Here is a 15862-nt window from a genome sequence, read left to right as displayed (position 1 = left end):
CCCCGGGAGGGGCGGCGGGACTGGAGGCTTAGCCTCCGACCTTGCGGCGACCCGGCTCTCCCCGCAGTGCGGCTTCTGCCGCCGGGGAAATCCTGGAGGCCCGGGGGAGGGGGCGGCCGCGGCGGAGGGCGGGGCTGCGGGGCCAGTCGGGGCGGAGCGGCCCTTGTCTGCAGTGACCTTCACGCGTCCCTGCCCCGCGAAGGGCCGCCCGCTCTGAGCCGCCGGCGCCAGCCGCACTCGGCGCGCGTCTCCTCCCCCGCGGCAGCCGCGCTGGCCGTCCGAGGGGGCGGGGGTCTCCCGCCTCCGTCCCACTGAAATGAAACTTGGGGTGGCCTCCTCCCTCTCTCAGACGCTATCACACTGAAAAATAGGTCCGGGCCGGTCTGCGGTTCTCTCTCCCCCAGGGAGTGGGTGGGTTTTCAGAGTCTGGGGGCTCCCTTCTCCCGCCCTGGGATTCCGAGGGGCCCGAGAGCGGCGGGGTCGGGGTCGCGGGCAGCGCGCAGGGGCACTGGTCCGGGTCCGGTTCCCTGTGGCTGAGGCGACAGGAACCCCTTCCCCTGCGCGCCCCGGTGAAGTGGAATGGGGAGGGGAGCCGCGGCCCCCAACCCCCAGGCCTCTCCCCTCCGGCCGGAAAAGAGAGAGCTTTTGCCACTGAGGGTTGCGCACGTATGGGTCCCACCTGCGCTCACGAGGTGCCCCGCACGGGCGGGGGCGTGGGGTTGCGGGACCCTGTCTGCGAAGAGGGCCGGGGACCCCCGCCCGGGTCCACACCGAGAAGGTCGCGTGGTGGTGGTGGGGTGGGGGCAGTATCTGAGATTCTAAGCTGCTGGGCGGGCGAGGGTCGCAGGCGCCGGCTCCTGGATCCCACCGAATCGGGCGAGGGGGCAGGGTTTGGGAGTGGAGAGGGGGGCGCGGCTCCGTCGCTCCCGCCCCCGCCCCCGCCCCCCGCCCCCCGCGGGCGCCCGCCTCGCCGCTGCGGCCCCGCCCTCGTCGTCACGCTCGGACGCGGGCGGGGGGCGGGGTGCGCCTCCATGTGACGCGCCCTCCTCGCCGTGCCCTTCAGCCGCCGCCGCAGTTCCCGGGGCGCCACATGGACCGGGCCAGCCCGAGCGCGCTCCGCCACTGACTGCCCAGGCGCCTGCCCGCCCGCACCCCGGCCCCGGGAAGGTAACCCACGCTCCCGCGCGCACCCCACTCCAGGCCGCCCCCTGCCCAGCCTGCCCCTTCCCGGCCCCGGCTGGGCGCGCGCTCGGCCGGGGCGGGCGCTGTCCGCCCGCACGGTGCTGAAGCGGGCCCCGCGGTCCCGGCCCGCGCCCTCCCTCCTTCTTGCTCCTGCTTTGCGCGTCTCCCCTTCCCCTCCCATGTCCTGTGTCTCTTTCTCTCTCCTGGCGCGCTCCCGCCTGAGGGCCGCTCAGCAGAGCCGGGCAACTCGCCCGCCCGCAAAGCCAAGGGGTGCGGCGGCAGCGGGAGCCCCGGCCCGCGCGGGGAGGCAATGGGAAGCCTGGGGGAGCTCCAGCAGCACCCCGAGCCTCTCTGTGGCTGGGCCCTGAGTTCCCCACCCCCTCAGGAGCCAGGGGAGAAGTTTGGAAGAGAATCTGCTTTGCGGCAAGGGCGCCCCTGCGCGCCAGCGTTTTGGGGGGAGGCGGGGGCACTCCCACCCAGCCAGCCCTCCCCAGGCCGCACAAACGCGGGTCTCCTTCGTCTGCAGAGGAAAACACCGTAAAACACTGGATCTCCAGAGCCCTGGGCTTCCCTGCCAGGAGAGACCCCACAAGTGGGGAGGGAGGGGACTTGCAGCTGCTTATCCTACAGGCAGCCCCTCCGCACCAGAGTTCAGCTGACCTGGACCCTGGAGCGCCCCACCCGTGCAGACGCAGGTGGGGGGGGGGCGTCTGACCTCCCATTTCCATTTCCCTGAAGGCTGGGTTCCCTGCAGTCTCTCCTGGATCTCTGCTGCGGGTGGGTGGCAGTGGGCCCTCGAATTTCCCCTGGGTGGAGCCTGGTCTACCTGCCCCTGAGACTCCTCTGTCAGAAGCCAAAGAGACCTCTCTGAAGGGGCATCCACTCTGGCCTCACCCCACCATAGCCCTTCCTGTCTCTTAAATGGATTCCCCCACCCCCTTGTGGCCCAGGGTCCACCAAGGAGGAAGAAGGACCAGTCACCTTCACACACCCCTTGGGTCTGCCCCAGCTTCACACAGCCTGGCTCCTTCTGAGCTGTGCTCTCCCGCCCCCGTCGCTGCAGTAGCCACCATAAGATGGATTCAGAAAACCAGGGGCCACGTGAGGCCACTTTGCAGGTCCAGCTGGGGTCTTGGAATCTACCTGCCCTGGTCAGGGTGTGGGGTGGAAACCCTCCTCCACTGAGACCCTCCCAGACCCTCTCAGGTGTCCCTGTCAGTGTCGGGGTCCAGCCATAGGGGTGGGGGAATAGACAAAGGATGCTCTCTCCAGACCACAGACCCATGCTCAGGGGTCGTCAGGTAGGGATGAGCAAAAAGCCCTCCCCCAGGCCTAGCCAGGGTGACCTGTGACCACTTCCTCTCCCCCAGGCAGAGAACTCCCCACCACACTTGGATGTGTGTTCGGACCCTTGGAGGAGCCGCTGAGGAATCAAAGCCATCGTCATGGAGTTCGTGATGAAACAGGCCCTGGGAGGTAGGAAGTTGGGGGTGTGGGGGCACAAGGCTGGCCTCATCCCCACAATGGCATGCAGACACACGGGGGCACGTTCAGCACGTGGTCACCCTCAGACTTCACAGATGCCTTCACTGCATGTCCTCGGAAACACACCTGCCCGCTCCCTCCCTCAGGACAGAGCCAGGGAGAAGGGGCGTAGGAACCAAAGCCAGCGCCTCCCAAATGGCCTTGGCAGCACGGGGAGTGGGGGAGGGTGTACACTGGTGTGCGTGGTCAGGGCAGAGCCCACCAGACAGTGCTGAGGCTGGGGTCCAGGGTGAAGCAGCAGCACCCTCGCTTTTGGGAGGCTAGTGGGGGGTGGGTTTCAGGGGCACCAAGGGCCAATCCTAACTGGCAGCGTCTGGTGGGCCCCATGGGGGTTCTGCTGTTGGTGAGCAGAGCCATGGGAAGCTGCAGCAGGTGGAGTAGGGGTGGGGACCGGGGCTGGATCTGTGGTGTCCAGCAAGGACCCCGTGGGTTTCATCCAGGGTGGGGGCAGCAGCGTGCACAGGGAGCTAGGGCTGGCTGAGCACAGGGACAAGGGAAGACGCCAAGACAGGCAGGGCAGCTGTGTGTGTGTCGGGGAGGGGGCCGCCCTTCTAATCTGAAGGAAATCTTGTGCCTATTTCGTCCAGAGGGGGTCATCACTGAGGCCAGAGACGCTGGCCTAGGAGGTGGGCAGGGCAATGGGCTGAAGTCCACACTGGGATAGGTGCGTCCTGGTAGAGCCGTCTGGTCAGCCAAGGCCCAAGGGGCCCATCCTGTGTGCCCCAGCTCCCCTGGTTGCAACACCAGCTCCCCGGAGCTCCCTGGGATGGGAGCCTGTGGCCAGCTCCTGACTCTGCCATTCGGGATGTTTCCCTCTGGTGGCCTCCATGGGCCACACCCTGACCTGGTACCGTGCACAGCCTGGCATGAGTCAGGTGATGCGTGACAAGGCCATCCTCATGGTGCTGCTGCAGAGGCAGGAGGAATCGGGACCTTGTTGCTAGAGCTGGGGAGCGGATGGGGGCTGTTGTGCTGGTAATGGAGGGGGCAGGATGGCGGGGCCAGTGCCACCAAACACAGGACAGGGGCCCTGTGGGTGGGCTTGTCTTTTGCAGAATGGCTGCATTTCTGCCACCACGAATGAAAAGACATTTGGGCCTGGCCTGGGGCCACTGTTCCTGGGATTCTGTGGTCAAGGATAGGCTGCAGGTTGGGTCTAATTATAATGATTACGTCACCAGGACATGATTCAGGGACAAGCATCCTGGCACCGGGAGCAATCCATGTTCCCACCCAGCCGGTCCCAGGCTGGTACAGATAATTAATTAGGTGGCTAATTCAGGCCCTGAGGTGGGTTTGTAAGAAACCTGAAATATCTGATTTGGCTGTCTACATGGCTGAAATTAGCTGGGTAATTGCCAGCCTGGATCCCCTTTGTTCCATGTCAGCCCAAAGTTTCTCCTGCGGCAGCAACGGGGTGGGCTGCACGGGGGTGGGCCTTGGAGCACCCTCTCAGCAGCCACCCACAGGGTGCGCCCACCAGGTGCTGCCCCCCACTACTTGTCATCCCCCCACTGCTGAGGTTGGGGGCTGCATCTGACCTCCAGGGCGAGACCTTGTGTTTTTTTCCTGTGCTTTCTCTCCCCCTGGATGGGCATCATTTTGGCCTCTTAGGATGAGTACATACAGACAGAGGGACAGAGACAGACCCAAATCCAGACCCAGACCCAGAGGGATGGACCCGAGAAACAGGGAGCAGGTGTGGGTTGGAGAGAGGGTGCCCCGGACACACAAGACAGACGTGGGGAGGGGCAGGCCAGAGGGAGAGGGGCACTGGGGCACCGGCTGTCTGGGAATCGGTGGGGGATGGAGGATCAGAACAGAACAGCCAGGGGAAAAAGACAGGGGGCCCTGAGACCAAGATTGAGGAACCCAAGGAAACGGGACAAGAGACAGAAGTGCAGGGTGCATGGCGGAGAGAGACACTGAGACAGACACAGAGACAGAGAGACAGATGTATCTGACACAAACTGAGAAATAGAGTCAGGGCTAAAAACACAGAGACCATGTACCTGTGCAGCAGGAGGGAGGAAAGACACAGGGCCTGGAGGGAGCCCCATGGGGGCAGGCCTCGCTCGGCCCTACTGGGGACAGGACTCGATGTAGCCTAGTTAAGTTGTGGCCAGCTCACTGGGCTGCTGTGTTGTCCTGACCATGTGTCTCATGGAAGGCCTTTGCTGGGGACAGAAGCTTCAAGGTGACAGCTTGGAGAGTCCCATGTCAGGTAGACCAACAGGGTGTCCACAGTCCCCCACCCCGCCACCCCGAAGCGCATGTCTGGTCCACTCTGGGGCTCAGGGTGTGATGAACTGAGTGGCAGCCCGAAATTCAGGCTGCCAGTCCAGAAGGAGCTCAGATGCAGTTCGGCGACCCCAGGCCTTTCCTATAAGCCTCTGTCGATGGCTGATGCTGCCCAGTCCCTGCAGCCCAACCCCCGTGGAACCCAAGCCTGGCCAGCAGGCTTCTGGCTCTGCCCCTACAGCGCGGTGTGACCCTTGCTGAAGGCGGTCTCCTCCACGGGCTCTGGGGACCACGAGGCCGCCTGGGAGCACCTGCTACTGGAAGAAAGGGAAGGATGAGGGGGGTGGCTAGGCATTGCTGTGGTGACAAGGGGCTGCCCTGGGCAGTGAGGGGGGACAGGGCCCAGCAGGCCAGGAGGGGTCCTGGCAGGTGGGAGTGGGACTGTCAGCGCCGCTGCGGGGGAGCAGTGGGACTCACGCCCCAGCAAGGCCACCGGCACTGACTGGTGGGCTCACAGACGCCCAGAGCCCCGGAGAGCACGTAGGCAGCCATGGACCACAAAGGAGGGGACAAATGGCTCCCGGGGCTCCTTTCCTTGCGATGGCAGGATCTGCCCACACATTCCAGTCCCTGGGCCCCTGGGCATGGGAGGGCTTTGCATGGTGGCAGTCTCTCTCTTGAGATGCAGCCTGGGAGGGACCGGGTGGAGCCCATGGGGGCGTCTGCTCTTAGGGCCTGAATTCTTTCTGGGATGACTAGGGGGCACCTTTGGTTCCTTCAAAGTCAGACGTGTCCCCCTGGACACTGTTCTGCTGCCGAGGCCAGGGAGCTGTGGGTGCCATGGGCACACAGGGCTGGCTGAGGAGAATTCTCCTGGGGCCAAATTGTTGAGAAAAGTGTCCAGCTGTTGACAAATTTGTTCTCACTGAGAGAATATCGTGGAGGCCTTTATGTTCTTGGGCCACCCCAAGATTGACCCCAGATTTAATGCTCAGTCCCTCGAAGAAGAGAACACTTGCAAAGTCTGTGGGAGCAGCTCGAGTGGTGGCTTGGAGACCGCGACAAGGTGGCCTTGAATGGGGGCCACGTGCTTGGGCCACTGTACACAGATCTGGGGCTCAGAGTCTTCAAGGGTGCAGTTTGAAGAAAAAACAGTTTTCTCCCAAGGCCAGGAAGTGGCAAGCGGCCCTGGGGCTGTATTCACACCGTGGACAAGAGCATAGGCAATTGTCAGGTTAATGTGGTTGGGTGGTTGGTGTAGACTCTCATCAGGCTAAATCAGGTGCAGCGTGGCTATTTTGGCCCTAACAACTGGTTCATGGCTGGCTGTCCTGTTGATCTGCCTTGGTGTGACATATTCCATGTCCAAAGCATGCTCAGGTCCTCGGGGATGGTGTGGGGGCAGGGGAGGGCTTCACGGAGGAGGGGGCATCTGAGGTGGGATTCAAGGGTGGGCAGATGACCCTGGGACACAGCACATGCAAAGGCCCAAGGGCTGCAGGGCGGGGCCAGGTGTAGAAGGCAGCAGGAGATGGGAAGGAGGACATTACGGGACAACCGTGACCAAGCCCATGGGGGGTCTTCTCACCGAGCACACTCCAGTGGCTCACTGACACGTGGTCACTGTGTCCTGTGTCCTGTGGCGAGTTGACCTGGGGCCATCCTGGGGGGAGGCTGTCCTCTCTTGGGGAGTCAAGCGTCAGGGCCTGTGCCGGGTTCACGGGGAGGACGCAGGAATGGACAGCCACCATCCTGAGGCGAGCCTGTCTGAGTGGGGACAGAAGCCCTGCCTGGCCAGACTGCACGTGTATGGGAGGAAGATGGATCACTGTCACCCAGACCTCCGCGGACAGAAGAAAAGCATTTCACGGACATGTACCCCAGGGAGAGCCTCTGGGGGCTGCTGTGGTCGGGGGGCTCTGCACCCTGTGGGTGGTAGGTTGTGTGCTCTCTGCTGGGGGCTCTTGGGGGTCAGTCCCCAGATGTGTCGAGACTGCCAGGGTCAGACCCTGGAGAAGGGAGGGCAGTACCCCCCGCGTTGCTCACACAAGATGGGGTGGGGCTGGGGTTGGAGCTGAGTCTCCCTCTGGGAGCCGGGAGCCCTGGGCAGAGAAGCGCCTCCCTCAGTGCTGGTGCCTTCCTCCACCTCCACGGGCATGTTGAAGAGGGCCTCCTTCCCTGTCTGGCACCTGCTTCTATAAAGCATCCTGAGCCCCTCTCTCCCGCTGCTGGGTCTCTGACTCCCAGCTGAGTCCTGCGTGTACCTGTAGCTGCTTTGGGGACGTAGCATCAGGGATCCTGAGGTCTTTGCAGATCAGAGGTGGCTCTTTCCCAGACTCTCCTTGCCTTGCCCTCTAGGACCTCAGATCAGAGCTGTAGAGACAGCCTGAGATACCAGGTGGTCCTGTCTGGACCCCCCAGTGTCCACTCACGGGACTGTACACTGAGGGTGAGGCCAGGCCTCCCCATCCTGTCCCTAACCCGGCTCCCGAGGGTAGGGCAGGTCTCACTGGCCCCCCTACCCTATCTGTCTGTTTTGGGGTGAGCTCTGTTTATCGGGGGCCTCCCGTGGACCTGGGGCTGCCCAGCTGGGACACGACCAGGTGAAGCCAGGTTCTCTGGGGGGATGGTGGAGCCACGGGCTGAGCTGGGCTGCAGAAGGGGCAGATTGGGAGGGGCAGCACCAGAATTCTGCACTGGGGAAATGCTTTTGACTCAAATCAGAGAGACAGAGAGGGGCTGGAACCAAGGTTTGTTTCCCTCACATGGAGAGGAGTCAGGAGGTGGCTCAGCTGCTCTGTGGTTCCGTCTGGGAGCCAGCTTTAGCTCTTGTTGTGCCCTGTCACCCCATGAGCTTCCGGGGCTTTCATGCTTAGCCTGCTTCTTAACAGTGGCAGAGTGGTTGGTGCCGCTCCAGCATCACATGGACAGGGCAGGCAGAAGGGGAGGGCCCAAGGGACAGCCCCCTGTTCTGGTTAGCATGTGTTTATGGGATCCCACTGGAGATTTCCATTTGTGCGTCATGGAAGGTGAGGCCAAAGTGGGCACATCACCCTCCGAACAAGGTGGGCGGTATTGGGCAGCTCATAGTATGGGGCTCGCATCAACTTGGGAATCTTGATTTTCAGATGCAAGACCCCCAGACCATGAGCCCTCCAAGGGCCGGGTACCTCCTCCTTCCCCTGCTCACCCTTGAGAGCTGGACTTCTCCACAGGCAGCCAGCAAAAAGTCAGTGATAAAGCACCAACATTCGTTCAGAATGGGCACCAGCTCACTTCCCTGGGCTCAGGAGAGACACCATGTATCCAACATCTCTCGGAGGCTGGAAAGACACATCAGAGAAACTGCCTTTTCTCCCTAAAACAATGAAGGACAGGTCTTCCCTCAAGACACGATACTCCTAGTTGATTAAGCTACAGATCAGTTATAAAGCCTTAGCCCCAATGTGGGAATAAAATGGATATATTGCACTTCAACCGATAAAGTCATTTGTTTTTTTCCTTGTTGGTTGGCAAGAAATTCTGGTTGGGATTAAAGCATTCATTTTAATAGCTCCTCTGTGGCGGGGCTCACAGTGATCTTGCACTAACATCAGGGACTGCTCGGTTGGCTCGGGAACATTGCACATTTACTGCTGGGGCGTTAAACTAGCAGAATGAGCATCAAGTCCAGGCAGACCCTAATGCCAACAAATTTCAGAGACTCTGGCATGGTAAACCCAAGCCCAGGTCATAATGGATCAGGCAGGGGGTGCACCCCGGCTGGGCAAGGGGGGAGCATTGAGACTCCTGTTGTTGGTCGGGGGCTGCCCAGAGCACCCTGGTTCTGTCTAGGGGGAGGTGGAGGCTTTGGCTGGGTGCTGCGTGGTCCTTCCTCCTGACCTGCCTGGTCTTGGGCTTTGTATGAATCTCTCGTTTTTAGATTTTTTTTTTATTTTTTTAATTTTATTTTTTTTAAGATTTTATTTATTTGAGAAAGAGAGAGAGAGAGAGCACGAGAGCGGGGAGGGTCAGAGGGAGAAGCAGGCTTTCCACTGAGCAGGGAGCCCGATGCGGGACTCGATCCTGAGACCCCAGGATCATGACCTGAGCCGAAGGCAGACGCTTAACCGACTAAGCCACCCAGGTGTCCTTTTTTTTCTTTTTTTTTTTAAGAACATTTTCTTCTTCTTTTTTAAGATTTTATTTATTTGAGAGAGAGCTGGGGGAGGAGCAGAGGGAGAGGGAGAAGCAGACTCCCCGCTGAGTGCAGAACCTGATGCAGGACTCGATCCCACAACCCATGAGATCATGACCTGAGCCAAAACTAAGAGCTGAATGCTTAACGAACTGAGCCACCCGGGCGCCCCCAAATCTCTCTTTTCTAGGGTTGCTCTCACTTTTCTCATCTCCCAGGCAGGGGAGAACATGGTTTCTCTTCCCTTGCAGGGGTCGGTCAGGAGCTCTGGCTTCCTTTTCTTAGGGGCAGCCTGGCAGGGCTGGGGGAGAGTCCCTGTTCCACCCGGTAGGTCCCCTTTAGTCCCATGGGCTTGACTGTGAACTGTGGCATCCAAGCTGCTCAGGGCCCAGCAGAGTGGCTGGGGTGCTGGGTTCCGAGTGCTGCATGCTGGGTGCTGACAGGGCCGGATGCCATGTATTGAGTGCCAGGTGCTAAATGCTCTGTGCTGAGTTCTGATGGTGCTGGGTTCTGTGTGCTAGGTGCTGAGGGTACTGAGTACTGGGTTCTGGGTGTTGAGTGTGGTTCTGAGTGCTGGGTGCTGAGGGTACTGGGTGTTGGGTTCTGCATGCTGGGTCTGGGTGCTGCGGATGCTGCGTGCCTGGTGCTGAGTGCTGCATGCTGGGTGTTGGGGGTACTATGTACTAGGTGCTGCATGCTGGGTGCCAAGTGCTCAGTGCTGTGTGTCGAGTGCTGGGTCTGGGTGCTGAGGGTGCTGTGTACTGGGTGCTGCATGCTGGGTGCCAAGTGGTCAGTGCTGTGTGTCGAGTGCTGGGTCTGGGTGCTGCATGCTGGGTGCCAGGTGCTGAGTGCTACATGCTAGGTGTTGGGGGTACTATGTACTAGGTGCTGTACGCTGGGTGCCAAGTGCTCAGTGCTGTGTGTCGAGTGCTGGGTCTGGGTGCTGAGGGTGCTGTGTACTGGGTGCTGCATGCTGGGTGTTGGGGGTACTGTGTACTAGGTGCTGCACACTGGGTGCCAGGTGCTCAGTGCTGTGTGTTGAGTGCTGGGTCTGGGTCCTGAGGGTGCTGTGTACTGGGTGCTGCATGCTGGGTGTTGGGGGTACTATGTACTAGGTGCTGCACGCTGGGTGCCAAGTGCTCAGTGCTGTGTGTCGAGTGCTGGGTCTGGGTGCTGAGGGTGCTGCATGCTGGGTGCTGGGGGTACTATGTACTAGGTGCTGCATGCTGGGTGCCTGGTGCTCAGTGCTGTGTGTCGAGTGCTGGGTCTGGGTGCTGAGGGTGCTGTGTACTGGGTGCTGCATGCTGGGTGTTGGGGGTGCTATGTACTAGGTGCTGCACGCTGGGTGCCTGGTGCTCAGTGCTGTGTGTCGAGTGCTGGGTCTGGGTGCTGAGGGTGCTGTGTACTGAGTGCTACATGCTGGGTGTTGGGTGGCAGTGCAGACTGGGACTCAGGAGGTTGGGACCAGGTCAGGCAGTTGGCTAAGAGCAGCTCTGAGAGAGCCTACAGGCAGGTTGGCGTCCACATCTGTGCCTTTTGGCCCCGATGGTGTTCCTAACACTACTGTGGGACGTGGCAGCTTCGTTGTGGCGGAAATGACAGAGCCCCGTGCTGAGCTTTGTTTCCTGCGCAGGGATGGTGGGCTTCGTCAGGGCAGGGTGCTGTCCACTGCATGCACCCCAGGCCATCCTTTTTTTTTTTTTTTTAAGATTTTATTTGTTTGACAGAGAGACACAGCGAGAGAGGGAACACAAGCAGGGGGAGTGGGTGAGGGAGAAGCAGGCTTCCCGCGGAGCAGGGAGCCCAATGCGGGGCTCGATCCCAGGACCCCAGGACCGTGACCTGAGCCGAAGGCAGACGCCCAACGACTGAGCCACCCAGGTGCCCCCACCCCAGGCCATCTTGGCCCCAGGCCTCTGCCTTCACCCTCTGGCCCCCAGAGGTTTAAGAGCTGACCAGCAAGGCCTGGGGCCTCCTGGGAGAGATAAGAAGAACAAATGCTGTGTGCCTGTGGGCAGGAGGAGACATCAGGGACAAGTTGAAGCTCCTTTAACAGAAGATGCGGGGTGGTCCTGGGGAACCCTCAGCAAGCTGCTGGCCTCGGGCCCTCGAGGCTCCTCAGGCCCACCAGGACCATTCTGCACTTAGCCTTCCTTCAGAAAGAAGGTTCTGGAAATGTGGACTACCACCCCAGGCTTTGTGCCTGGTCCACGGGGGTGAGAGAGACCCGTGTTGGCCTCTGTCTCTGCTATCCTTCTGTCTGTCCAAGTAGATGCCCTGCCCAGCTGAGCCCACTCTGCCCTTGGGGTCGCTATCAAGGTGGAGACACTGTGGGAGGTCCCTGAGACGCGGGGCCAGGAGGTGTGGGGGGCCGTCCCTGGCCCTTGTCCCTCTCAGCAGATGAAGTGCCACAGACCAGCGACCCCAGGGCCCATGGCTGCAGCATCCTGCCTCACGGTGACACTGGTGAGCGGGCAGCCACTTGAGTGGCAGAGTGGCTGAATGGAAGGACGGATCCATGACGATTACAACCCTCCTGGAGCCGGGCGGCCGCGCGATCTGCCCCCAGGCTTGGCTCTGTGTGGGCTCACTAATAGGCGTTTTCATCTCGCTCTTGTCTCCGTTTGCTGAAAGCCAAGACCAGACGCTCTCGCCTGGTGCCTGGCTCCACAAGCCCCGGGCCCTGGGCCCCCTCCCCAGCAGGCGGGGGCGTCTGGTGGTCCCTGAGGCAAGGGGAGGGGGACTTTGTTCATGGCAGGAGGAAAATCCCCAGACAACTAATAAAGGTTTGCAAAACCACAGAAGGAGTGGACGGGCAGAGAAGAGGTGGTTTTGGCCCTTCTGAGCGTGCATAAAAGCTCGAGGGGCCTTGCAGAAAATTAGGGATGTGCATTCCGTGCGGCCGCTCCAGGGGCCCGGCTGAGGCAGGGCTCTGGCCTGCTGGGAGGCGAGCAGGAGGCCCCCGCAGGTCGCCATCCAGCCATCAGGCCCAGGGCCCCGAGCCCCATGGCAGCAGGGGGAGGCAGGGCCCCCAGTGTCTGGTGCCTCCCTTCCTAGGGCTTGGAGGGCGGGGGGCCCAGGCTCTGCACCCAGCACGCAGGAGAGGCCCGGCTCTGTGCTGGTGAGGACAGTGCAGAAGGCCACTGTCATCCTTGCTTGTTACCGGGACCTTGACCAGTGCGCCGAGGGTAGGAGCTGAAGTGGCCCCATGGCCAGTGACAGGCTTTATTTTTCCCTGGAAGCTCGTTTGTTCCTTGACCAGGATGGCGAGGAGAGTCGGACCCCTCTCAGGGGTGGTGGGGGTGGGCGCCCAGTGAGGGGGCCTTGCTGCCACCAGGAACAGCCAGCGCGCTTGCATCGTTGCAGTTAACGTAACTGATTGGACCTGCCGTTTCCATTCGCACCTTTGTGAAATGCTTTCGTGCTATTTTACTTATTTTATCCTAATATATGGACTTAATTTTCTTTTTAAAAACCTTCTGCAGGTTTTGGAGCCTACATGCCCTTTTAAAACATTATTTAAACTCTAATTGTCACAGTCCAGAAGGACACTGTGGGCTGGGAGTTCTGTGCTCTCCTGTGCCCTCCCTACGTCCACGCCCACCTTTGGTCTTTGGGATGTGGATCCAGGGGACTAGGATTGCAGTATGTCCTCTTTATATATAAAGAATATTTTTGGGGCGCCTGGGTGGCTCAGTCGTTAAGTGTCTGCCTTCGGCTTAGGTCATGATCCCAGGGTCCTGGGATGGAGCCCCGCATCGGGCTCCCTGCTCGGCGGGGAGCCTGCTTCTCCCTCTCCCACTCCCCCTGCTCGTGTTCCCTCTCTCACTATCTCTCTCTCTGTCAAATAAATAAATAAAAATCTTTTTTTTAAAAAAAGAATATTTTGATCTTTGCATTCAACTTTATAAGAGATATTTATACATATTTATTTTTTAACATGAAAGTGGATGCTTATTGTAGGGAATTGAAATAATACAGACAAATATAAAGAAGTGATATGGAAATTTGAGACGGCGTTGCATTCAAAAGCACCTGTTAGAATCGCTCATTATTTAAAAATTCTTTTTCAAGGAGGGATGCCTTCTGATCTGTTGCTAATTTTATTTTATTTTATTTTTAAGATTTTATTTATTTATTTATTTATTTATTTTATTTTATTTGACAGAGAGAGACACAGCGAGAGAGGGAACACAAGCAGGGGGAGTGGGAGAGGGAGAAGCAGGCTTCCTGCTGAGCAGGGAGCCCGATGCGAGGCTCGATCCCAGGACCCCGGGATCATGACGAGCCGAAGGCAGATGCCCAACGATTGAGCCACCCAGGTGCCCCTCTGTTGCTAATTTTAAAAGACTCTGCAAAGTCCTTTATGCTGTCAATTATTAGAACTAGTTCAAGGGGGTCAGCAGGTTAACGCCAACAGGGTACTAACCTGGCAGGGTGGCTGGTTTCAAGTAGGGTTCAGCAGTAAACCCTGGAACAGCGTCACTCCCTTGGCCCTGGAAGGGGGTGAAACCTGCCCCTTTGCTGGCGGGATCCGCGTAGACTTCCCTCCAAGTTCATGGAGCCGTCTGCCGATATTTCCAGCCTCCCCCATCCTCCTGACAGAGGCGTGGGGAGGGTGTAATCTCATCCAGACTGAATGGGATAATATGGAACGTAAATAAACTTTTTCTCGTCAGCCCACGGGAGGTGTCCTTGTCCCATGCCTCCCTGTCTGTTCCTCGGTCACGTGCTCGTTGTTGGACTGGGGAGCTCAGACGTTGTGGGACTGGGGGGCACTGAGCTCTTGCCAGACCTCCTGCTCTGTGCTCCTCACATGGCCGTACCAGCCGCTGAGGCTGGTACCATCATGGCCACGTAAATAGTGTCACTGGTGAGCCAAGCAGGGCAGTGCAAATACATGTCTTCCTTATAAAGCCTCCGGTCTGCCCTGAGGCTAACACAGGGCTCATTTTCCGTTCGCCCAGTTTTCTGTGGACTGTCTTTCAGGCTTTTCACACCAGCAAAGCAGCCCTCCCTACGACACTTGGGTGTGGTTATCAGTCCCAGACGGACTGTTAGCTGTGTTTCCTCTGGAGCAGCTGCCCCAGGACCCTGGCACCTCCCGCTCGCTCTCGTCCCTGGTTGCTGTCCAGGCTGTCACTCGACACTGGTTGAGTCCTCGGGAGCTTTCTGTGACCGCGCAGAGACAGGAAGGCTCTGTCTTGTGCCTACATGCACGGTTGTCTGGGAATGGCATTTTAGATTCAAAAGAATTCTGCCCCTCAAATTGTGAAGTTATTTTCCTGTTGTCTTCCAGATTCTCAAGTTGCTGTTGAATCATCAGACGCTATTCTTATTCCCAGTGCTCTTTACGTGACCTGCTTTTATCTGCTCTCCCTCGAGAGGCTTGTACGGTTTTTCTCTCCAGCGCTGGCATTCTGACGTTTCGGGATTCTCGGGCCTGCCGTGGGTCCCTCACCTCCCCTGGACCCCGATCTCTGTCACCCCCGTGGCCGCCCCACTGGGGGCTCATCCTCCCTGCCCCAGGGACTCTCCTGCGCGGGTTCTCTGCTTTCTTCTATGCTCTCTCCTGTCTTTCATCTCTGTGTCTCTTGTTCTACTCTCTGGGATGTCTCCTTAATTTTATTTCCTAGCTCTTCAACCGAATTTTTTATCTCTACATTTGTATTTTTAACTTCCAAGAGCTCTTTTATGTGTTCTAAACTATCCCCTTATAAAGAGTTCCCCTGTCTTCGGTCCCGTCTCTCCTCTGGGTCCCTCCCACCCCTGATTTGGGAGCTGTCTTCATGGTGGAGGCCTTCCTCGGCTGTGCGTTTCTCTTTCCCAGTGAGCTACGACGCCGGTCTGCGCATCTCCTGTGCTGTGGGGGACTTCTTGGGCTTCCCTGTGGGACACACGTGGTGAAGTGCTTTCTGTGTTTGGGATCCCCAGGCGTCAGGATCATTAGGTCTTGTGTGGACGTGTGGGTCACTTCTCCAGAAATGGACCCTGTGTGGCTGGATGACAGGGTCTGCCAGCAAGGCAGTGGACAGGGGCCTGGGTGGGTCCTCTCTTTCAGGAAACAGTTGTCCACTTAAGCCGCTTTTGAGCTGGACCGTCACCTCTGCCCCCAGTGCCCGAGTCTGTGGGGCCTCCTGTTCGGCTTCCCCAGGGAGACGACTTCTTGATTCCCCCTTGCTGCTTGGGTGGTGGTGGACCCCCGTGCAGGGAGCACAGGGCCCCTCGTGCGTACCCCAGCCCGGACCCCACAGGGCCTGGTGCGCCTAGCTCTGCTGGTGGATCCGTGTCTCAGCTCAGGTTCTGCCGTGCGTCGGCCTTCCTTCCTCCCCAGACCTCGTTCCCTCGTCTCCTCTCCTGTTTGACCTTGTGTGATTACACTTGTAAATGTCTTTGCTCCCATTTTAGGGAGTTGTAGAGAGGGTGTCCGTCCGTCACGTTTAACCACATCTCGGTACACCGTCACCTGCACGGGCACACGCGTGCACCAGGACACGTGATGTGAGGGTGATCAGAACTAGCCTGGTGTCGGGACGCCGGATGTGAGCTTGTGTGCGTTCGCGGCTGTCAACTTAACCAACACCAGCTCGTCATCACAGGTCCGGCGCTTGTGACGGACCCTCCGTCAGGATTTACCGCCTTCCCCCCACGAGCCAGACGCACAGACAGGATCTGTCTTGATGTAGCCTATACTCGAGTGTGGGGACCGGATCAGCA

General features: G+C 59.3%; 1 protein-coding gene across 1 annotated transcript in view; it reads left to right on the top strand.

The window, feature by feature from the left end:
• Positions 1-1048: 1048 nt before the first annotated feature.
• CPLX1 (complexin 1) overlaps positions 1049-15862 on the top strand; it is a 36871-nt gene continuing 22057 nt past the window's right edge. The window contains exons 1-2 of the mRNA XM_036094318.2: positions 1049-1167; positions 2553-2658. Of these exons, the coding sequence (XP_035950211.1) occupies positions 2628-2658 (31 nt within the window). The 5' untranslated portion in view covers positions 1049-1167; positions 2553-2627. The remainder of the gene's footprint in view (positions 1168-2552; positions 2659-15862) is intronic.

Source organism: Halichoerus grypus, chromosome 3 (assembly GCF_964656455.1).
Source record: "Halichoerus grypus chromosome 3, mHalGry1.hap1.1, whole genome shotgun sequence".
In the NCBI taxonomy this organism is placed as follows: Eukaryota; Metazoa; Chordata; class Mammalia; order Carnivora; family Phocidae; genus Halichoerus; species Halichoerus grypus.
The sequence above is the reverse complement of the archived record's forward strand: the minus strand, read 5'-3'. Positions and strand labels throughout refer to the sequence as shown.